Genomic DNA, 23125 nt, shown 5'->3' on the forward strand with positions numbered 1-23125 from the left:
AAAGCCCTTCATGGCTTGGAACCAGGTTACTGAGGGACCATCTCCTCCCAGTTGTTTCTACCTATCCAGTCCAGTCTGGCAGGATGGGCATGCTCCAGGTCCTGTCAGCCAAGGAATGTTGGCTGGCGGGACTAAGAGATGTGCCTTCTGTGTCACAGTGCCTGCCCTCTGGAACATTCTCCCTTCAGAGATTAGGATGGCCCTGGCTCTGTTGGCCTTTCATAAAGCCTTGAAGACCTAGTTATGTGCCAGAGCCTGGAGTCCCAAGTGTTTTAAGGGCCCTGTTTCCTGGTTATGTTAATATCTGTGGATTATAATCTTCTCAGGTACTGTATATATTTAATTTTCTTTTGTACTGTGTTTATAATTTGGTTTTAATTGATTTTATGATTGTTCATTGCCCAGAGTCACTTGTTTTAGATGGGTGGCCATATCAATCAATCAATCAATCAATCAATCAATCAAATAAATAAATAAATAAATAAATAAATAAATAAATGGACTGCCCTACACACTGAGACCAACTGAGCACAAATATTGGTTTTTGAGCTATTCTGTTAAGTGTATCCTACTAAAAAAAAAGCAGATGATTTTTCATTCTAGATTTAGGGATTGTTGTTTACAAAAAGATTTTAAGTATTCCCTGAGGGGTTAACATGAAATTCATTTTATAAGCATATTTTTCACTTTGTGGTGAAAAACTGGCTCAACAATGATAAATTCCTGGGTAAAAAATTGTCCTAATGTCAGCAATCTCTTTCCAACTAATGACGGCAAGGTTTTTTTGTGTTTTTTTTTTTGTTTTTTTGGTAGAAGGAAGCATCTGTTGTTGTTCATCTTCCGTTCTTATTTTCATTTCCTTCCAAAAGTTCTTGGAACCTAAATTAGATACATTTTACAGATTAGTAAATTAAGTGTGTCTGCATATAAAAGCAGTGCCTCTTTCTTTTTATCTTATTTGCCTTTTTGAGAACTTTAAGTTTGGGATTTGGCCCTTTGTCATGTTAATTTTCAAGAACAGGCAGTGCTTTCAGGGAAACTGAAACTATAGACTGGAAAGTTTGAGAGAACAGTTTCTAGGATTGGGGTTTTGCTGTTTATCAATAATTTGTTTGGTTTTGTTTGCCTGCATTTTGCTGCCCTGGGCAGATTAACATGTATCAGATGCAAAGCAACATCACAACAAAAAAATACTGTAACATCAGATGGTAGAAAGAGGAGGAGAGAAGCATAATTTGTGTTTCTCCACTGTAGAAAAAGTGGACAAAGGGATATATTTCTCCCTCACTGGTATTGTTAGAAGTTGAATATTCCTAATGAAATTGATGGGCAGGAGATTCATGACAAAGACAAAATATAGGGTTATATTTGCATTCAAATGAATGGATGTAGAAGTCCCTCCCAAGCTTCATTTTTCAATCTGGATAAAATTTCGGTTCTATTAGGAGATGAAGACCCAAGAATTCTGGGTATTGTAGTTGAAGCCCATCTGGAGACCCCGGGTTTGAGATGGGGCAATCAGCACTGCGCATACAGTTCCAAATGTGGTTTACACAATGACATATGACACTTGCTGATTGGTTTCCTGCTACTGACAATGACCTTTTTGCTGCCGCCATTAGCTTTTGGGGGGACGGTGAGCCCAACAACGCTGGATCGGGCGAGGACTGTGCTACCCTGCGCTTCAGTGGGAAGTGGAATGATGCCACCTGCTCTGGAGACGAATACTGGATCTGTGAAAAGAAATGCTAGTGGTGCTCCTGTCTGCAGCAGCCTTTTCAAGCTTGAGGGAACCACTGCTACTATATTAGCCAGGAGGTCCCCAGAGTCATGTTCATATCACCTTCTTAAAAAAGGCTTAAAGCTGAGGTCCCCTGAGCAGCAAAGGCTCCTCCTCCACCTTTTGTGCGTTCTCCTTTTCAATACTGACTGCATCTTTTGCGTTTCTCTTGGGGTTCACAAACACACTGAGTCATAGAGAAACAACTGCATGCAAACTGGTCCTCCTTCCTTCAAAGCAACTGCTGCCTGGTTGAACTTTATTTAAGTTGCATCTGTGATCATGCTTGCTGCTGTGCACCAGGGGAATTGGGTGTGCTGCTTATGCACGATTGCTCTGAGGGTATTTGCTACTTAATGTGAAAAGTTGGCATATGTTTTTATGCCATTGTGATTTTGTGTGATTACGAGCATATAGCATCTGGGAGGACTAGGACTCCCTTCTTACACATATATGTGGGCAGTGCTCCTTTTCATCCTGATGTAGTAACAGGTGGGGAAAATATGCTGCTGGAGGCAAAACCACAGAAAACTCTTGCTACCAGAGGTTGCGCATCTCTTCTCCCCACCTCAGCCTCTGCCGCAGTTAAGTGGCAACCTCATTCAACAAAAACTATTTTTAAACAGTATTTACCCACAATATTTGCAAATCAAATACTTTGCACAGGCAATTCTCTTTTCTGAATTCTCTTTTGTTTCACTCAGAATATACAGTATATACAATTGTATAAACCAATGAACCAATTAAAATAGAAAATGCATGTTGCTGGAAAATCATTAATTAATGAGTATCAGAATGTATCCCAAGAAGGAACCTTTGCATGTTTGACCAAACACACTGCTTGGAAATCATGGTTAATCTTCATTAAAATATTAATGTTATGCCAACCATATTGGCCAATGTAAGTCCAGTTTGTGATAGATGAAATTTGTGGCTTAACAGAAGCCACATATTAATAACATCTCAGGCAGACAGCTGTTTTTGGTACCATGTTCCATTACCCGCTTTTGTTGAACAATACATGGGGAGCATTTTTGGCCTAGACCTTGGGAGGACTCCACTCCAATAGTTAGATGTGTATTTTCTGACAGGAATCTGAGAATGGAAATCTATTTCTTAAAACACACACATATTTATTTATTTATTACATTTATGTCCTATTTTTAAGAATTTAAGACTCCTGCCTGATTCCTATTTTGTTCTCTAAAAAGGGTTGGGCAATAAGATAGGAACATGTCCTTGGTCTTCCCATAAATGTTATAGCCAAATAAGGATCTGAACCTGGATGTATCTCATCACTCCACACTACTGTGGTATGTGATGGAAGCAATCCTTGATCTTTTCTATCCACTGACATGACTGTACCAGCATGCGTTACAGCAGATGTAAGCAATTTAATGTATCCAGTTTCATTATTTAAGAGCTACAATTGATCTGTTTAGATCAGTGTTTCTGAACCTTAACAGATAAAGAGTAGTTAATTTGTTTAGATCAGTGTTTTTCTACCTTGGCAACTTTAAGATGAGTGGACTTCAACGCCCAGAATTCCCCAGCCAGCATGTCTGGCTGGGGAATTCTGGGAGTTGAAGTCCGCTCATCTTAAAGTTGCTAAGGTAGAGAAACACTGGTCTAGATTAACTTCTAAATTATGTGGATCAATGGCTTGGTTCATATATCACACTAAGCTAAAATATGATTTGATTGGCTTTGAATTAGCATGTTGCATCAACCAGCTACTGTGATTTGTAAACTCTAGTTTATGACTTACCGTATTTCCAACTTTTTAGCCATTACTGCAGATTCACTTTTGTAGAAAGAGCAAAATAGCAAAGATTCTGTTAGTAAGAAGCAGCTTTTTCATTGTCCCAAATATTCAAGCCTCTGAGAATATTTGCATAGTGGTCAAAATAGCTTTGCTGAAATGAAAAACTGAAAGTAAGTGTTAACAAACCCTGGTGAACCTGTGACAACTGGAATACAGTAATAGAATGCTTAGTGCGGTTAGAAGATTGGGAAACAGGTTTCTCTATTAAAATTCACACACCCAGGAGGTATGGCTGCACAGAATCAATATACAAAGAGGCTGGGAGCTGAACTGCCAAGTTCCAGCACACCATCACAGCCAAAAGGTAGGACCGGCACTGGATCTGGTGGGATAGGAACGGAAGCATTGAGGTAGTGCATTCATACCACGTGGGATGCCTGAATTAGCATTTTCCAGATGCAGGGACCAACCCCTGGAATTCCCACATCCATGCTGCTTGAGAGATCCAGAGAGATGAAATGCCCACATCTAGATTGCAGATGTGGCCAGGCTGGTGACGCCTGATCAGGACTATTCACGCTAGACTGCGTGTCAAAATAGAAGCTCCTGTAGTGTGCCAGAATAGAAGTGACTTCTTGTGGCATTTCAAAAATGAAAACGTCCTCCACGTTGCGATCCTTTATCCTGCTTTGACAGATAAAATATTTCCTAATCCCCTTTTAAGAGCGGGATGAACCTATGGAGGACTATGAGATAGGATATACTTAATTCTGCAGAAAAAGCCACTTAAATTTGTTGTTCATGGGGATCTCAAAATAATTTTGCAGCATGATTGTAAAATGTTGTGACATGCTATATGAACCGATTCAATTTTAGCTTGTTAGTTTGTGTAGCTTGTTAAGCAAGATATGTAGACCCAGTCTATATATTTGTTTGTTTGTTTATCATTTTCATTTGGATAGATAAACTGACTTTCTGTCCTACCAGCTGCATAAAACAGTTACTCAGTGCCTTTTCTAATAGAGGGAAAGTCCATTTTGGTTTGAGGGAGCAAAATAGTCACTTAATCCTTCTCTTTTCTTTTGCTCTGATGTGTGCTTTTATGGAAGTGACTTTTCTTTTCTTAAAGCATCATTGTGCTACTGTTACATGGGCACAGGCATGGCGTGTACTGAACCTAATACTGAAAATGGTTAGTTATACGTGTCTCAAAAACATCTTTCGATTTGCCTCAGAGAACTGTGTCACACTTGGTGGGTATTGATATTGTTTCAGTCACAGACACAGAGTTCCCAACCAGCATGACTTCTTTTCAAGCGTCCCAATATCAGGAGTGTGGCTGTGAATTATGGCACTCTCAGGTTTTCCTTGCTTGGAGAAACCGCAGTATTTCCACAGAAGAAAATACTTAATTCTGCAGAAAAAGCCACTTAAATTTGTTGCTCAATGGCCATAAAAAAGCATCACTCCCCAAATGACCACTTCACTCCACAATGTCATCTCTTAGCGCAAGGGCTACGTTAGTTCGGGGATAACAACTCATCAATGATCATTTGCAAAGAGGAAGACCTTAGTTTACCACAGAAAGCAACCCTTCAGCTGAATAAGGGGAATGCCAAACAAATTGTAGAACTAAGCAAAATATCTGTGCAACGTCCAAGCTTTGATTTCACTTTTTCTCTGACGATGAAGTAGTTCATCTTCTCCCTTCTCCAAAGAAGTTCTTTTTTTCATCCAGTAAGGCATCTCTATTCCAGGTAAGTGATCATGGACTCTAGCCCTTGCTTTATCCCTAAAATTCGAAACTCCTCCCTTCACATAAGACTAGCACCAGCCAAAGGATCACGCCAATATGTATTTGAAAGAGGACCTCACTTTTCTTAACGAGAGCCTTATGGATATATCCTTAGGTGTAACTGCATTGGTGCGTCTTACATGAGTGGAGCTTCTGAGAGAGTAAGGATAGCATTGATGCAAAAGCTATATTGCAAAGGGGTTACCTGCTCCCTGATTTTCCAAATGGTCAGATGTCCCAAGGTCCCCACTTATTAGGCTTGGCTTTATTTGTGAAGAGAAAATACTGGGGGTTTATGGCATTTAGCAACTTCATGTTTTATTTTCTATTTTTTTCTGATAGAATTGGGGTTTTGCTTATGTTGTTTATTGTTATTGTCTCTTATTTATGACTACCAGGTTTTTAGATTGTACTGTGGATGTTTTAACTGTATGACTTATTCTATGCAAGTTGCCAAGAGTCTTTCTGAATCGTGGTGGGGAAAATATGTGAAATAAATAAATGCTTATTTATAAGTAGGTGTGCACAGAGAGGAGACAGACCATAAGGCCTTGTAGAAAGCAAAGCAGATCTACAGTCTTGCCCAACATTCCAATAATCCTACAGTGGCACTTCAGGAGAGAAATCTGGAGCAAAAGCCAAGCAAAGTGAGCAGCAGCAGCAGCAGCAGCAGCAGCAGCAGCAGCGAGCTGCCCAATGCAAAATGTTGGGGAATGGTCAGCCACCATCAAATGCTTTTCTAATGACTAATGATAAATAGCATAAAGCTGATCTAATCAAGGGATGGAGAATTGTGATTGTGGGATTTGAAATCTTTCTATCAAAGGAAAATATTTGTTTTGCTGTTTGTTTCTCTTTTAATACAAGTCCCTTAAATTAATATATCTGAAAAAGAAGTCAGTAGCCACTACATTCATGTTCCATTCACCGCTGGATAGATTTGCAATCTTCTTTTTAAATCTTGGTGGATAGTGTGGGGGATGAACACATTCTTAAAATATTTCTGTGACCTTTTATTTAACAGGCAGAAAATATGTTTAGGAGAAAAAAAACTGATCTGGCTCCTTTGAGTTTAATTCTGGCCCATCTGGAAGGCGCTAATTTGGGGAAGGCTGTTGCAGTGTAAGGTAAGCCCAGATATGTCCCCCCGCCCCAACAAGTAGCAAAATTATTTTCTGGGTTTACATTACACTGGAACAGACTTCTGGTGAGCTCCATGGCGAGCTGATGTCTCTCTCGCAGTGAGACGGTGATTTTGACAGCGATTGTCAGCTGGATGCAGGATCCTGGCTGCCAGTAATCACCTTGGAGTAAGGGGAGATCTTGGGATAGCCCACGTGACTCCGCACAGCCGCTCCTTGTGAGTAGACTGCAAGAATCGATACTTTGCGGTCCACTTATGAGTTGAGCAGATGAAAGTTGAGGGAGGAACCATTTTTCCTCACAGCCATGAACAAAGCCTCATTTCTTTTTTTAAAATAATTTTTATTTAAGATTATATAAAACTAATAAAACTAATACAAAAATCAAATACAAAAACAGTTTAAAAAATATAAGACAGTGCAAAGAAAGATAAAAAAAAATCCCTCCACCAAAAAAAAGTAGTGAGAAGAAATCTCTTCCTTCATCCCCAGCAAGAATATAGAACATTATCAACTTATCACTGTCTCTTTAAATACTACAAAATACATCTTCATTCTATACTTCACCCCATTTTCTATAAACCTGTGCTTAAATCCTCAGCTCTCCTTATTAATCAGCAAAAGGTGTAAAGATTAACAGACATAACTAGCAACATCAGCATTTAGTGCCCCTTTCCATTTAAACATAATCCCCCTAATTGCTCTCTTAATGATCAAAATCTCATCCCAACTGACAATTAAACATTACAAATGAATAAAAAAATTAACCACTAATCATCACCCGAGATAGCAATCCATTATTTAGCTCAATTAACAATTAAATATTACAAAAAAATTAAACCCAAAAAACTATTAAACATTACCAGAAATAATTATCCCTTATTTGTATCCCAAAAATAGTAACATAGATATTACAGACTAATCCATTACACATAATTGGACATTCCAAAAAAGAGTAATCCAGTTAAAGTAACCATTAACATCACCAAAAATAACAACCCATTACTTAACCATAATCAAATAAACCAGTTTTATATTTCTTCTTCCTCCCATCAATCCTTGAATCCCATAGATAAAGTTCTAACATCTATCTTCTTCTGTTATTCTTGTGTCTTCTCTCAAAATCCTTGTCATCTTTATCAAAATCCTTATGTATTTTCAATGTAGCTACTCCTATAAGTCTCTTATATTCCAATTTAAACAGGTACTCCACATCCCTCTTTTGGTACATTATTTGTATATCTTTTTAAATTTTCAAATGATCATCCAATTACATTTGTAAATCCAATATTTCCATCCCTTTCATATAGGTTATAATTTTTAAGTCCACCTTAAAATCAATGGCTGGTGTGGGTCTTCCGGGCTGTGTGGCCGTGTTCTGGAAGTTTTGTTTCCTAACGTTTCACCAGCATCTGTGACCGGCATCTTCAGAGGGCAGGAGCACAGACAGGACCGGTTCTCTCGGTGCCCAGCTCCTGCCCTGTCTGTGCTCCTGCCCTCTGAAGATGCCGGTCACAGATGCTGGCGAAACGTTAGGAAACAAAACTTCCAGAACACGGCCACACAGCCCGGAAGACCCACACCAGCCATCCTATTCCGGCCATGAAAGCCTTCGACAATGCCACCTTTAAATCCATTTTAGTTATTTTCCAAGGTACTTGTTTCTCTTCAGTAGCAACTCTTGGTTCCTGTATAGGGTTAAATATTCCTAGGATTTCTTGAGCAAATTTATAAAATGTTTCCTTTAAGGCAACCATCTGGTGTTCTCTAGTGATTAACCTTCAAGGCCAGATACTTAAACTTGTTCAGCACATAGAGGATGGCTTTCAATTAAGTCTAATTACAGGAGCTGCTTTCGTGGATTTATCTGCTGCCTATGACACAGTTAATCACAGGAAGCTTCTCTTGAAATTATATAATATCACACATGATCTTGCTCTGACTAAATGTATTGAGACAATACTTGAAAATTGACAATTTCTTATTGACTTCCATGGCAGAAAGAGCCGGTGGAGAGCCCAGCAACATGGCCTTCCACAGGGGAACGGTCTTGCCCCTCTGTTATTTAATATATATACCAATGATCAGCCTGTTGGTCCTGATACATTGTCTTTCATCTATGCTGATGATTTGGCACTTACTACTCAGGGAGCTAACTTCGAGAGGTGGAAGTTAGGCTTACTCTGGCTCTTAAGACTATGTCAGAATACTATAATGAGAATGGACTAAAACCTAATCCATCAAAAACTAATGTCTGTGCATTCCATCTCAAAAACAGGCAGGCCAGACATAGGCTTGATATTATCTGGGATGGACTGAGTCTGGCACATTGTGAGACACCATGTTACCTTGGTGTTACATTGGATGGAACATTAACCTTTAAAAGACATTGTTGCAATTTAAAGCAAAAGATCTCCACCCATAATAATCTCCTCAGAAAGTTGGCTGGAACTATCTGGGGTGCCCATCCTATTACTCTATGAATGGCTACCCTCACATTATGTTACGCAGCAGCAGAGTATGCCTGCCCCATTTGTCGTTGGTCTGTGCACTCTATACATGTGGACAGGGCACTTAGTGATACATTTGCATCGTTACTGGATGTCTGTGCCCTACTCCACTTGATAAACTGTATATCTGGGTGGGAATAGCCCCTCCAGGTGTTAGAAGGAGTGTGGCACAAGACATGGAATATGGAAAGATGTTACATGATCCGGCACAGCCATTATTTGGCCAAGTACCTCCTATAAAAAGATTGAAATCAAGAAGGAGCTCTTTAGACTGCGCTGAGGAGATTGTTACCACACCTCAAACAGAACTATTAAAAAGATGGAAATCTCAAGCAAAACATCTTTATGATTGGATAGAACCGCTTGAGGAGTTGCCTGTAGGTTTGGAGGAGGAATGGACGGTTTGGAGATGCTTAAAGAGACTGTGCACTCGTTTGGCTAGAACTAAAGACCATATGGAAAAATGGGGGTTTCTCCCTGAGGACAAGAATATTTACAGTGAATGTGGTGCTATTCAAACAACTATCCATCTTTTACAGTGTCCCTTGGGACCGACATGCACACAGAACGACTTGCTGGCCAGAAATATTTTTTCCATCAACGTGGCCTGGCATTGGGCAAGAATTGTATAAATCCATACTTTTATTAAAGTTTTTAATGTTTTACATTTAGATTAATAATTTTCCCTTTCCCAGTTCCTGCACTTCTGACACGAGATGAGACAAGACCTTCAAGGCTTTGTTATTAGGTCAAAATGTAAATATAAAGTTCTTTCCCACACAAGAGGAACTTTTTAATTAACTTCCAAGTCTTTCTTTAACTCAATTTCATCCAAATCCTTAGTGTTCAAAAACTTTCCAAAGAACAACACTATAATTTTTCTTTTGTTATATATTACAAAAAATAAAGATCTTACAAAGCTGGAAACACATAATTTTCTTTCTTTTTAAATGGATTGAAGAAAACTCACCCAGCGACTGCCCAACTGGCAGCTCTGAAAGTTTTTCAATCTTAATGAAACAGTAACAAAAACATTAATCTCCAAGGTGATTAAAAAGATGAGATTTGGATGAACTTTAAGTCCTTAAAAAGGCTACATTAATGGCTCAGAGCATGATGAAACTTTTGAATCCCAGCTGATCACTAGTGGTTGTAAAAACAACAGTATCTGCTTCTGACTCACGCCCCCCCCAAAAAAGCTGTCCGGCATGCATGAAGGTAATCTCAAGATCTGTCTTTTATCCAGAGAGAACTATGGGCAGGCTGGATCCTGCATCCAACTGCCTTTTGGGCACAGTGTCTCCCATAAAGCACAGGCATCAGTTCTCTAGTCTCACCGGGAGCAGACTCCAACTAAGTCTCATTTCTTAATCATCTTAGATTTGCTTTTTTAAAAAATTGCCTTGGAAATATTAAAACTCTTTGGAATGACAATGTATATAGTATTCACTGGGTGAGTCGCATTCTTCTTGGAGTCTTTAAATACAATTTTAAAGTTGTGGAAAATTATTACTTTTGGGATTAAACAGCAAAAGGGTGCTTAGAATATTGATTTTGGAAAGTTAACAATCGATTAAGGATCCAGATGGACTTGGATTTATAATTTTAAAATAATTAGAAGAACTCTTCTTGTGGATTTTAAATTAATTAGAAGAATCCTTTCCTTGGGAAATGGTGATTGTTTGGGTTTCTTTAAGAAGAAACATGATAATGGAGCTTTGAGAACTTTACACTAGAGGGAGCTAGAGGATAATAACTTTGTCTTGCCAACCAAAAAAAAATTGAGCAAAACACTTTGATAGGTAGATATTTTTGAACATTGATCCTTGAAATTATTTGATATGATAGATGGATGGTGTGTCAATGAAGTTACAGAAGAAGAACAAGCTATACCGGATAGGTTTGAAACCAATTTGAATCTGGATTTAAATCTGACAAGAAATGAGAAGGATATGGAGAAAGATGTATTGGATATACAACTGAAACCAGTTGATGTTTGATTGCTTAAAAGAGATGTACAATTACTAAATCAGAAAAATGACTTGAATAATTTTCTCTTACTGGATGATCAACAGAGGTCTCTTAAAACTTTGAAGGATTTTTTTGAAAGTGACAACAAAAAAAAAGGACAAACCTTACTGATTGGATGTACAAAAGAGGTCTGTGAAAGCTTTGAAAGATTCTTGGGACAAAAAAAAGATGAACAGGAATCCAGCTCTGGGACTTAATACAGGGAAGGAATACAGGGTTGGCTTATTCAATCAAGGTTAAAATAGATAATTAGTTATATCTGGTATCCCTTACAGGACTTTTGTTAATAAGGAACAAATGACGAGGCTTTTGGATTGTGTTTTTAGTTAAGAGATGAGGTATGGGGTGAAGAGAGTATATCTTGTATTAAGAGACAATGATAAGCTACTCAAATTGCTTACATTTGCTCCCCCCCTTTTCTCTTTTTCTCTTTTTTTTGTACTTTGTTTTAGTTTTTATCCTTTCTATTTGTAATCTTTCATAAAATTATTTGAAAAAAAAATACATTACACTGGAACAGACCCTCACCCCTACTTGCCAAATTGGTGCCTTCCTGGTGTGCCCAGACTTCCAAGAAAGTGTGGTCAAAGGGAATTGGCTGGCTGGAAGTTACAGGAATGGGAGTCTAACACATTTAGAAGGCACCAGGTTATACATCTGGAAGGCTACTTTACGGAATTGCATTATCCATGTAAGCCACGGAGAGTCTTTTTGATTGTGGTGGTGTAGAAATACAATAAACAAACAAACAAACAAATGTCATTCAGCCTCTTTATAGAAAAGTAATATGGAGCTAATACTGAAATGCACTGCAGGACTGTAAGTTATTCATTCCCAGTGACATCCTTCTAAAACTATCTCCCTCACTAAATAGACAATAATATAGGTCATATGTATTATGGCTGGTCTCACACTCAGCCAGAAGCCTAGACAGGATTTGGCATTTTTATCCACCTAGTCCTTCCCAAGGACCTGGGATAGGCAGATGCTGTGGTTTGATGGTTTGATGGTGTTAAAGGTATTGTCGCAGGATATAAGCTGTTCCAGGTAAAGCTGCTTTTGCAACTGACTGATGGTGATTTTGTCAATGCCGATGGTCATCAAGTGGTGCTCCAGATGTTTTGGGGTTGCACCCAAAGCGCTTATAACTATTGGTACTATCTTTGCTTTCTTTTGCCATAGCTGTTCTACTTTTATTTGCAGGTCTTTATATTTTGCGATTTTCTCCAGTTCTTTCTCTTCTCTTCTGCCATCTCCAGGTATTGCAATGTCCACTATGCAATGTCCACTATTGCAATGTCCAGGCTTTTTGTCTTTCTTATCAACAATTGTTAAGTCTGGGGTGTTATGTGGCAGATGCTTGTCTGTCTGAATTCTAAAGTCCCAGAGCACTTTAGCTTCTTCATTTTCTATTACTTGTCTGTTTTGTGGTCCCACCAGTTCTTGCTTGCAGGCAAATGGTATTTCTTGCAGATATTCCAATGCACCACTGTTGCTACTTGGTCATGCTGTTGTTTGTAGTCAATCTGTGCGATCTTCTTGCCGCAGCTAACTAGGCGGTCCACTGTTTCTTCAGCTTCTTTGCAGAGGCAGCATTTGCTGTCTGCTGCTGTCTTCTCAGTTCTGGCTTTGTATGCATTTGTTCTTAAGGCTTGGTCTTGTGCAGCCAGAATTAGCCCCTCTGTCTCTTTCTTCAGTTTTCCTGCTCTTAGCCATTGCCAGGTCCTGTAGTTATCTACCTTGCCTGCTAGTTTTCTGTGTGTGTGTGTGTGTGTGTGTGTGTGTGTGTGTACTGACCATGTAATACTTTGCCTTGCCATGTCTTTTTTCTATTCTTCATTTGGTCTTTCTTATAGGCCAGTTTGGTTTCTGATATTCAGTAAACCTTCATGGTATACTAGCTTCAGTGCATCTTCTTCACTGTACTACTACTACTACTACTACTATTATTATTTTCTATATTCTGAGTTATTAGTACATGCCTTGTTTCTTTCAGAACATTTAAGATGGAATTTCTGCATGCTTATTTTATCACTAGTATTTCTATGTTATTCTGTTCCAAAACAGTTCTGAGTAAATGCAGCTGTGTGAATGGGATTTATTCTGCAGTAAATGCCTAAGATTGCACCTAAAATAAAAAAGTTTTATGACGGCCACGTGCATGATTATATATGGAAAGACTACATGACCTTTAACAAAATGTTAGCTATCTGTTCAATATTTTAACCACAATCATGCACACAAACTCACATTACAATATATTATACTGTAATATGGGGTCACGACACGTACCCCAGAGAATACCAAACATTAAATAGGGAAATGTTTTCTTTTTTTCTTTGTGTCAATAGGGATTTATATGTATGCTGGAGCACTGCGACCGCTTCCTGCAACTCCAAAAGGTGACTTAATATTATTCTGTCTTCTCCATTCTTGGGGAACATGCTAATTAGTTCAACTTTGCCTCCTCCTCCTCCTCCTCCTCCTCCTCCTCCTGATTAACAGATCCATTTTAATCCATTCTCCACCCAAGAGACCATAATTTTGGCAGCTGACCACAAGAAAATGCAGTCCCTTCCAATTGTCACAACACCAATATCCTGCAGCTTCACCAATTCATTTGTTTGTTCCAGTAGCGGCCTTGACTGATCACATGCCTTCCAATGTTCAAGCTGCCGCATCCCCCCACTGTCAGCTGTTTTTAGGGCAATTTTGAAAGACAGGTTTGGAGCTCTTCTTTTAAACCCATATTTAAAAGTAGCCTGCAAAATAGCCTGCTCTTTAGCCCCCTGGGATCTCCTCTGCTTAATTACCTTATCCCTCTGCCTCTCTGCTCCTTTGGGGGTCACTTTGAAACATGAGTTTAAGTTCTCTTTCCAAAAACAGCTGAGTCTATGTTTAAAAGCATCTTGTCCAGCCGTGGCAGCCTGGTGATCAGCTGTCAGAGCCGAACAAGGTGAGAAGGGAAGTGGGAGAGGAGCCAATTCCTTCGGGCCCAGGTCTCTGATCCATGAGTTTATAGGTCTGGCAAGGAACTCTCCCCTGCTTTTCTGGCCCCTTTGCTCAGTGCTGGCAGCTGATTCTAAGGCTGCCATGGCTGGGCAAAGGGGCAAGAGAAGAAACAGAGAGCCAATTCTTTAGTCACCAGGTCTCTGCCTCCATGGATCTGACCCACGAGACCGGAGACCTGGTGAACAAGGTCTGAAAGAACCAGGCTCCTGCGCTGCCCAGCGCAGAATGGCCTGGAAGTTTGTGTCCCCCAACATGCTCCATGAGGTCTAGGAGATCATTTGTACAGCAGAATGTATCAGGAGAGGGGCTGAAACACTACTTTGGTGTTTGGAAATATAAACAATATAGACCCTACTTTGGAACGGGAAATATAAACACAGATTAAAGCTGCCTCTGAAGTGGGATGGGATAAAGTCGCGAGAACGTGTCCTTTAAAAACAGCAGGGCAGCTTCATGCCGTGGTTAGTGTTGGGGTTCTGAATGTTAGTAACAGAAGATCCCACGCAGCGTTCAGCTAGTTTTCGTGGTTTCAGCAGAGTAGAAGCGTTCAGACTTGCTCAAAGGCTTAACTGAGTTCAGATCAAAATAAGCACTCTCCACATGTTAGTAAAGGAGAAGTAAATGACAGCTCACGGTTTCTTTTCAGATCTTCATACAAAGCAGTTTCATAGCAGAAACGGTCCTGGGTGTGTGAGTAATAAGTTCGGACAAAACCCACACACTTCTGAATGTAGGCAACCTGACCGGAAGTAAGAAAGCCACGAGGATTCCCTCATACCTGGTGCAGGGCCATGAGGGAAGAAGAAAAAAGGGAGCGGGAAACAGGAAAAGGCGGGATCCAAGCCCCGCCCACACAAAGCAGCAATGCTAGGCCGCAGCGGAGCCGCCCCTCCCTTTGTGCTCGTGCGAGACAGGCTAGGTTGAAACCCCGTATTTTTCCAACAGTTAGAAGGACGTGAACCTCAGCAGAGAGACAGTTCTAGCTTGGAGCTATCCTTAAACTCATTAAAAGAGGGTTTGCCCCCCGCCCCTGTTTCTATTATTCAAAGGAGATGAAGAGTAGATGGCAGAAGGATTAGCTCTCACACTAAGAACCGGAAACGATGGCTATGTGCAGCACTGTCTCTTGCTCCCATCTTTGAGATTTGGAAATGACTTAGATGAGTACGCGATGAAGAAAGCAGCAACTCCTCAGGCCAAGTCTCGAATATCTGCTGAGTCATCGTTGATAGCTTAGCAGATGTATAAACCAGGTCTGGTTAATTAATCTTGCCAGAGACTTGTGAGATTTACTGCTGATCAAATCTCAGGGGTTAAGGAATACAGCCTCCGTCCTCCATGCTTCTTCCAGAGTATCCCCCCCCCAAGAAATACAGCAGCGGGAGCATCTTTACTTTGCATGGACAGTGCAAATACTGTAGCACGCCTACCCAACTGTATTCTTTTCTTCTCCAAACCCAACATTGAGGGATAACCTTGATCCAGCTTCTCTGGTGACTCCCCCATATTAGTGTTTGCACAGCTATTTGTTTGATATCTGCTGTTACAGATATTTACCATAACATTTATATTCATGGATTATAACTGAAAGACAATGTAAGCATTTTAGAACAAGAGTGGAATTTTGCAGAAGGCAGAAGAGTGAACCACAAAGTTGCAGACAGAGGAACTGTGTGGAGAAATGGGTCAGCTGGCAAGTTGAAAATCAGAAATGGCAGGAAGATTCTAGGCTGCCAAGGAGGAGACAACAGGAACATTGAGGTCACACAGCAGTTTGTATTCCCAAAGAAATGCTATTGCCAATAAGATGAAAGTAACATGAAGCAATGAAGCAAGTATCTACTGTTAGTATGCCTTTTCAATTAAAGAAAAAAAAAATAGAGTGCAAATTTCAGTATAACTTGCTTATTAAAATAGCAAGAAACTGAATTAAAGAGGATTCAGCTTTTCTAATGCATCAACAGAATCATACTGGATTTGCTGTGAATTGCTTTGTATTTAGAAGAATTAGGAGTTAATCAACTCTTTTTTTCTGTTTAGATTCACCCAATCATCTGGATGATGAAGATGATTATGATGATGGGGGTGTTGTAACAATATCCTTACCTCCAAAAGAAATGGAAAATAAAGAAGGTATTGTCTCATTTAGTGTGGCCATGGTAATATTTGCTGAAGGAAAGAGGGTTTTATTTAACAAGCTTTAGAGGTGAAATGTTCTATAGATGGTTGGAAAGCCTTGATGGCTTTGTCTCAGCCAAAGAGCCTATGGAGTTTCCAGACTTATGTAGACATCATAACTAAATAGCTACTGGTACAATTATTTTCTAGGGCTGCGCAACACTTCTGATTTGAAGAGAAAGGTGATTTGGAGGGCTAATCAGGCTTGTAACAAGTTCCATTTTTCAGAAGAGGGATTCCAATCCATACTAACCCTCCTACAGAATTTCCATGATTATAAAAATCCCACGGATCTCTCTCTCATTCTCTGTTTTACCTAGCATGCGTATACCTGTATAAATGCCAGACAAAGCCTACCGTGATTTATATAGCTCTGTGCTGCTCTAGCTGGGTCTAAAGCTTGATGCCTTTCTGGAAAATCTTATAGGTTACTCTTACAGTATATCTAGGGTCAAAGTAGGTTTACTTAATTTTTAAATCATGTGCTTGTAAAAGCAGACATGTGTGTGTGGGTAGATTAATTACTGCAGTATTGTTCCCTAAAAGTAGCATTCCTCAAAGCTCCTATTTGCCCTTCTTTAAAAAATGGGGGCAACAGCCCATTGCTGATAAGATTCTTTGGGGGAAACAATAGTAGAAATCTAAGTTGGTTTGCTTATTAGTTTGTCTGCCTTATTTATCTGGTATAGTGTATGTACCTTCCAACTTTTCTCTAAGACAGTGTTTCCCAAGCCTGACAACTTTAAGATGTGTCGACTTCAACTCCCAGAATTCCCCAGCCAGGAAAGCTTGCTGGGGAATTCTGGGAGTTGAAGTCCACGCATCTTAAAGTTGCCAAGGTTGAGAAACACTGCTCTAAGAGCTCAGAGCAGTGCACAGTGGAAACTGTCCTCATTTTCTCCTCATGACAGAACTGTGCAGTTGGTTGGGCTGAAAGACAGTGAGTTCCACTGTGAAAGAGAAGCTATAGAAGAGAACAGAGCTTGTCACCTATACATGACTGAAACATGTTTTTAAAGCCATGCCTACTTTGGCTTTATCTCTTTATGAGTCAGTTTCAAATGTAAAACATTTTTGTATATTTTGCTTTTACTTATGAAAGTTAACCTCCTATTCAGTCCAAGAACCATGTCCTATTTTAGATTAGGAAACTGGAACCCAATCACACAAGGTTGTCTACATAAATTTGCCTCTTTGTTCTCCATGAAATATAAACAACCATTTTAATTGTTGCAAATTAAACCCTGCCATTAATCTTCTCTTCCACAGCTCCTTTCATCTCTAAACCTGCAAAAGAGAATGACTGCAGAAAGGTTCATGTACCCATTCTTTATGTCCTGGTAGCCATATCCTTTGCCATGTGGATTACTCTCTTCTTATTGGTCCTGGAGAAAAGTAAGTGATTTCTCAGTGTCAATGGTATTGTCAGGAATTCCAGGGATGAGAACTGAGAATGTGTAACTGTGAAGAAATCCTTGAACAGTCAGCTACCATAAATGTAAATTTTAGCTTCTCCATGGGCTGTCCATTGGATCTCCTCAACAGGAAGAGATGTAAAATATTTATACCCAGGCAGCCAGATGGTCTCTTAATCAGGTTTGCTCCTTAAAACTACTGCTAGTGACTAATTCTTGACTTCCACCTGCTCACTCCCCAGCTCCAACTCTCTCCACTGTTTCTAAAATATCTGATTAAAAATGCGGATTTTCAAGAGTTCATTGGTTTTCAGCTGGAAAAAAAAATACTTTCTACTGGCAAAAATGCTCTCTTCCCAGTCAGTGAGAAATATTCCATCCTTCCAGTCACCTAATATCTGCCACTTTCTGCTGAATCAGCTTTTCCAGCTCCCAGAATTCTCCATCAGCTCAGCATTTGGGGAGTTGCAGGCCCCACATTATCTGTAAAGTGCCAGACTGGAGGAGGCAGAAGTTCGGTATAGTGATAATTAGACTCTCAGATGATCCACGAGGGGACTGCAATTCAAAGCAGGGTTTTTGTTTTCCTTTATTTTTACAAAGCAATAAAACAAACAAAATACAAAAACAAGCATGGAATTTTGTACAAATACTTATGCATGTTAAATACCACTGAACAATGAAAGACGTCCTTTGGTTTTCTAATGTTTTGCAATAATAAATCTAAAGTTAATAAGAGCTGAATCAAGATTTTATGCCGCCTCAATTTATATAAATTAGGAAATACAGTCAACCAACCTCAGAATTTGGGTGATTTTCCCAATTCTACAAGGAAAAATTGATTGTGGATTGTTGCCTTGTAGTAGTGAAGGGGCTTGCATATCCCTGTGACATTTTGAGCTTTAGCACTGGAAATTATAAAGCTCCTTACGGCAGCAAGGTTCTCAGCGTATGCGTGGGAAGGTTTATTGGAAAGAAAAAGAGATTAGGTCGCAACATCCTGAATATGTGTACCTTGGCCCTAATTTATCAGTGAGCGTGTTAAGACAAGGCCTCCCTATTGCCTCTGATCCTTCTTTTAACTAAGCCTTGGTTTAATGGGGAAGATGCTAGCCAATTGCTTCATACCAAAAAAAAAAGAAAAAAAAAGTGTCCACTTATTCTGTGGTATTTTGGAAACGACCATTTTTATTCCCAAGCTCAAAGAATGCCATCACAAGATTATACATCCTCAGAAGTGTAACCCATGAAAGGCATGTCACACAAGAGAAGCCAGATTAAATCCTGTGACAAGCAAGTAACCCATATTCTGCCCCAAAAAAACCCAAATGGACATCACAACAAGGATAATAATGTCAGCATGATCCTGACAGATATTTCCCCAAGTTGGAAGGTATCCAGTAAGCTACTGGGGAAGAACAGCAGGAGGTATAAGTAGCATCACTGACTATGATGTGGCTAGATTAAAGTTGGAAAGGTATCCAGCTGCTGCTATGGCCAGAGGCAAAAGGAAATTCAATGGCGCAAAGCTATGTACAGCACCGGCACTTGATACAACAGATCCACGAACTAAGGTAAACTTGATGTTGTCACAGCCGAAATGTCACAACCAAACATTGGCATTCCGGTAACCAACAAACCCAAATGGACTTGAATGGGTTACTTCACATCAGAAGGGCATCTGATCTTCTACTGTAAAGGGGAAAAAACATAGAAAAAATGGAATAAGTATCATAATTATTAAAGGAGTATCAAGTCAATGTGCAGATACAACCCCAAAAATAACAGAATGATCTCAGGTCCAAGACAATCTGATTTTTGTTCTCTGTCTGGTGATAACCATAAATATAGGTATCATTTCAGTTGTAGGAAGACTGTATTAACAATGAAGAAAGCATTGGAATGGCAATAAAATTATAAGTTCTTTTCCTGCTTCATTGGTTTCCTAGGCCACACAGTCCAATGACATTTTCCTCCTTACTATTTCCAACTTTGGCATTCCAGTGTCCGACCACAAGCAGCATGTCCTGTCAGTTTCAGATTGACCTTGACCATAAAACTGATCAACCTCTTCTTCTTCTGCTTCAGCGGTTGGAGCATGAACTTGGAGGATTGTTGTATTAAATGGTTGTTATTATCCAAGCATTGATTGCATTGTACAAAGTACTGTCCTTGCTATGACTGTGAAAGCAACATCATGCCTAGCTTGTTTTTCATGCCCTGGGTAGTAAAATTATGATTTTCTGACTGAAAGTGTCCAATTCCAGTCAATTTTAGTTTGCTGATGACTAAGAAGTCAACGTGTAGTCAATTCATTTCATTTTTCAGTGGGCTGAACTTTCCCACGCACATACTTCTTATGTTCAGTGTTCGCCTAGTAATCCTGTTTTTGCAGCTTTGGATTTTCTTTTCCTGCATCAGCAAATAGATGCCCAAAGACTTTGACTGAGCCACACTGTAACACTCCAAAAGATCCTCAGCTCTTCCTCAGTAGCAAGTTGATTGCCATCCAACCTGAGTGGCCAATCATCCAGCACTATAATGTCAATCACTTTATATTGTCTATCCATTTTTTTTTCTTGGTTAGATACAGGAGCGGTTTACCATTGAGATCTCCTGCACAATATGAAACAATATCTTTATCTTGTTACTAAAGTGATTATCTTTTTCCAGCATTTCCCAATATTGCTCCTGCCCGATATAGGTGCCTGCTTGCTTAACTGGGTAACTGGAATGACTTTCATGCCTTGGGTGACCCTGCTGGGATTGTATACTCTTCACATACAGTCCCATTTTTTTTCTCATAAGAACTTTATTATATTATATTAAGAATACAATTAAGAACAAAAAATAGAATACAGTGAAGATAGAAAATAGAACTAAAAGAAAAAAGAGAAAAACTAAAATAGTGAAGATAGAACAGAAGGCGACTTCCGACTATCTCCCATACAGATATAAATACAAATTTAAAAAAAGTTAATCTCTTACCACTAGTTAATCCAAATTCCCATTATTTCTATCAACACAAACCACCTAATTATTAAAACCCACAATCAACACTTTCATTCCTCCCCCCGACAAGCATGTAGTCTAAGAAGGGTTACCATAGGGAGATGAATTTAAAAAACAATATTATCTCTTATTAATACTATTAATTTTGCCATTTAAGTCAAGTCCATTAGATAATCCATTCTTCTGCTGTATTTGTGGGACCTTCCATCTTTCTTGGCATGTTCATCTTCCAGATTCATCTATAACAACATCTTATACATTTTAACAATAATATATTCATCATTTATACCAAAACATTTAAACAGTTGCATATAAGTAGATCAATAAGATATAAAGCCTTCTAACTCTATTCTTTTATTTTAAAATTTAATTCACCCTATCCCTTCTAATTTTTCCCAAGAAAAGAGGATTTTATTCTTTTTCAAAGTGTCTATCAAAAGAGCATAATCCTTTCCCTTCCTTGAAATCCTTACTGATATTTCTTTAGGCCTCGTTATATTCACATTTTCAGTATTAAATTTAAAATCAAAGTGTACCTGAAAGACCAACACATCTCTTGATTTAACATATACAGTTGCATACTTAGAATTTATACAAAGAATTTTCTCTATTTCATCCATCATATTTCTTAAATTTTCTCCTTTAATCTCAAAAATTTCCCTGGACCTTAAACAAAGTTCTTTATCTCTCACTTCCAGTGGTACAACTTTATCCAACTCTTTGTCCCTCTCACTTTCCAACAAGTTAACTGTATCATTAACTTTTTTATTTCCTTCCAATTCCCTTTCGATTTTGTCCAGTTTTAGATCAAGCTTTTTGTCAAAATCAGCAAATCTTAAATCAAATATTTGGTTAACACTTTGTGTGATGGTTTGTGTGATTTTGAGAGTATATTCTTCAAACATGCCTTTCATCCAGTCAAGTTCACCAAATCCATGCCTTATATGCTTTTTGGTGGCCATTATTTCCGTTTCTTCTTCTTTCCACCCTTAATTAAAAATTAAAGAGAGGAAAAAAAGAAAGCTGTTTCTTCCTTTCGATAGTGTCCAATTTAATATTTTCACTCTCTCTTGTGGCCAAAAGTGATAGTTCCCAAATGCAAACGTAACTGGATAGCCACAACAAACAGCGAGATGAGGGGGGGCCAAATCAGAGCCAATCCCAGCTTAGAAAAATTGGCAGATTTTGCTTTCTCACAAACTAGCAACAAAACAAAAGAGGGTCAAATCTGCAGCCAGTCATAACTTGTGAAAATCGCCAAACCAAAACTTTACCACAGCATTTAAAAGTAAATCTCTCTCAATTCCACATAGAAAAAAAGAAAGGAAAAAAAAACTTATATAAAACTCTTCCTTTTTAAAAGCAAAAGTAAAATATAGATAAAAGTAGTCTCCTAAAAGTGTAGAAAACTTCTTTAAAAACATTAAAACTTCCAGATTGCATGCTCTTATTTCAATCCTTCAAATCCAGTACAACACACTTTAAAAGTCCCAGAAAATAATGAAAGTTCAACCAAGAGAAGAAATATCTGTGTAGTGGAGATAGCCTCTTTAAATTCTTTAAATAACTTACAACAAAAGTGATTTTAGAGGTGGGGTGGTCAGAAGTAGTGCCTCTTTAAGAGGCTTTAAATGCAGCACGGACAAGCTGATCCGCCTGCTTCCCGGCTGATTACTCACCATTCGTTAGCAATCTACATTCAATCGATAAGCTATAGCTGTCGGAAGACACATGACGCGATTTGATAGCTTCCCCTTGCCCAGAGAATGCTTTGTGTTTCAGAAAAAATTCTTGAGACACTGAATGAACCATGTTTAATGTCCAGCTTCAGAGGAGCTTCAGCCGGAGAGACCTTCTGCCATATTGTCCTCCTCCAGAAGTCCAGATTCCCAGTGTTCTTCACTCACGCCTCCAGGACAAACACTTCCCACCCCCAACTATGAGTAGCAAGACCTGAGCAGGGGTAGTGGGGAGATGTCAACTTTTGCCTTACTAATTATGCAGAGGCTTATAACTGTGTAGACCATAAACAATTGTGTCTAGTTCTTAAAAACATGGGTGTACCAGGCCCCTTCATCTGCCTATTGAAAAATGTGTGTGATCACCAGTAAGTAACAATGAGAACAAAATATGGGGCAACTAAATGGTTCAGAATTGGGAATGATAATTAGAAACAAGGAAGACTTAAGATATCTCTTCATAAAGGTGAAAAAAGAGAATGCAAAAGCCAGTCTGCTGCTCAATATTAAAAAAAATACCAGTGCAAATAGTTTGGAGAAGATGTTGTGGCAGTAACAGATTTTATCTTTCTATACTGAAAAATTGACAGTGATGGTGATTGTAAGCCATGAAATAAAGGGACATCTGCTACTTGGAAGAAAGATTAGGAGAGATCTAGACATAGTATTAAAGCACAGAGACACCATGCTGACAAACAAGACTCATATTCTCAAGGCCTTGGTTTTCCCAGTTGTACATATGGTTC

The 23125-nt window shown here is 39.0% G+C and overlaps 2 protein-coding genes across 4 annotated transcripts in view; both read left to right on the plus strand.

The window, feature by feature from the left end:
- Positions 1-2658, plus strand: part of LOC148216628 (uncharacterized) — a 28447-nt gene extending 25789 nt beyond the window's left edge. Inside the window, exon 10 of the mRNA XM_088133575.1 lies at positions 1623-2658. Coding sequence (XP_087989701.1) covers positions 1623-1752 — 130 coding nt within the window. The 3' untranslated portion in view covers positions 1753-2658. The remainder of the gene's footprint in view (positions 1-1622) is intronic.
- A 1107-nt stretch (positions 2659-3765) lies between these two features.
- LOC103067351 (C-type lectin domain family 4 member E-like) overlaps positions 3766-23125 on the plus strand; it is a 38722-nt gene continuing 19362 nt past the window's right edge. Inside the window, exons 1-5 of one of the 3 annotated variants that reach the window (XM_088133583.1) lie at positions 5020-5302; positions 6365-6467; positions 13375-13425; positions 16076-16168; positions 17483-17608. In XM_088133583.1, coding sequence (XP_087989709.1) covers positions 13383-13425; positions 16076-16168; positions 17483-17608 — 262 coding nt within the window. In that variant the 5' untranslated portion in view covers positions 5020-5302; positions 6365-6467; positions 13375-13382. Of the gene's footprint in view, positions 3910-5019; positions 5303-6364; positions 6468-13374; positions 13426-16075; positions 16169-17482; positions 17609-23125 lie in introns of those variants that run through there. The other 2 variants (XM_088133580.1, XM_088133582.1) reach the window with 2 other exon arrangements.

This window comes from Python bivittatus, unplaced genomic scaffold, assembly GCF_059951505.1.
Source record: "Python bivittatus isolate LINGU-HERP-01145 unplaced genomic scaffold, Pbiv_v1 ctg000080_np1212, whole genome shotgun sequence".
Classification (NCBI taxonomy): Eukaryota; Metazoa; Chordata; class Lepidosauria; order Squamata; family Pythonidae; genus Python; species Python bivittatus.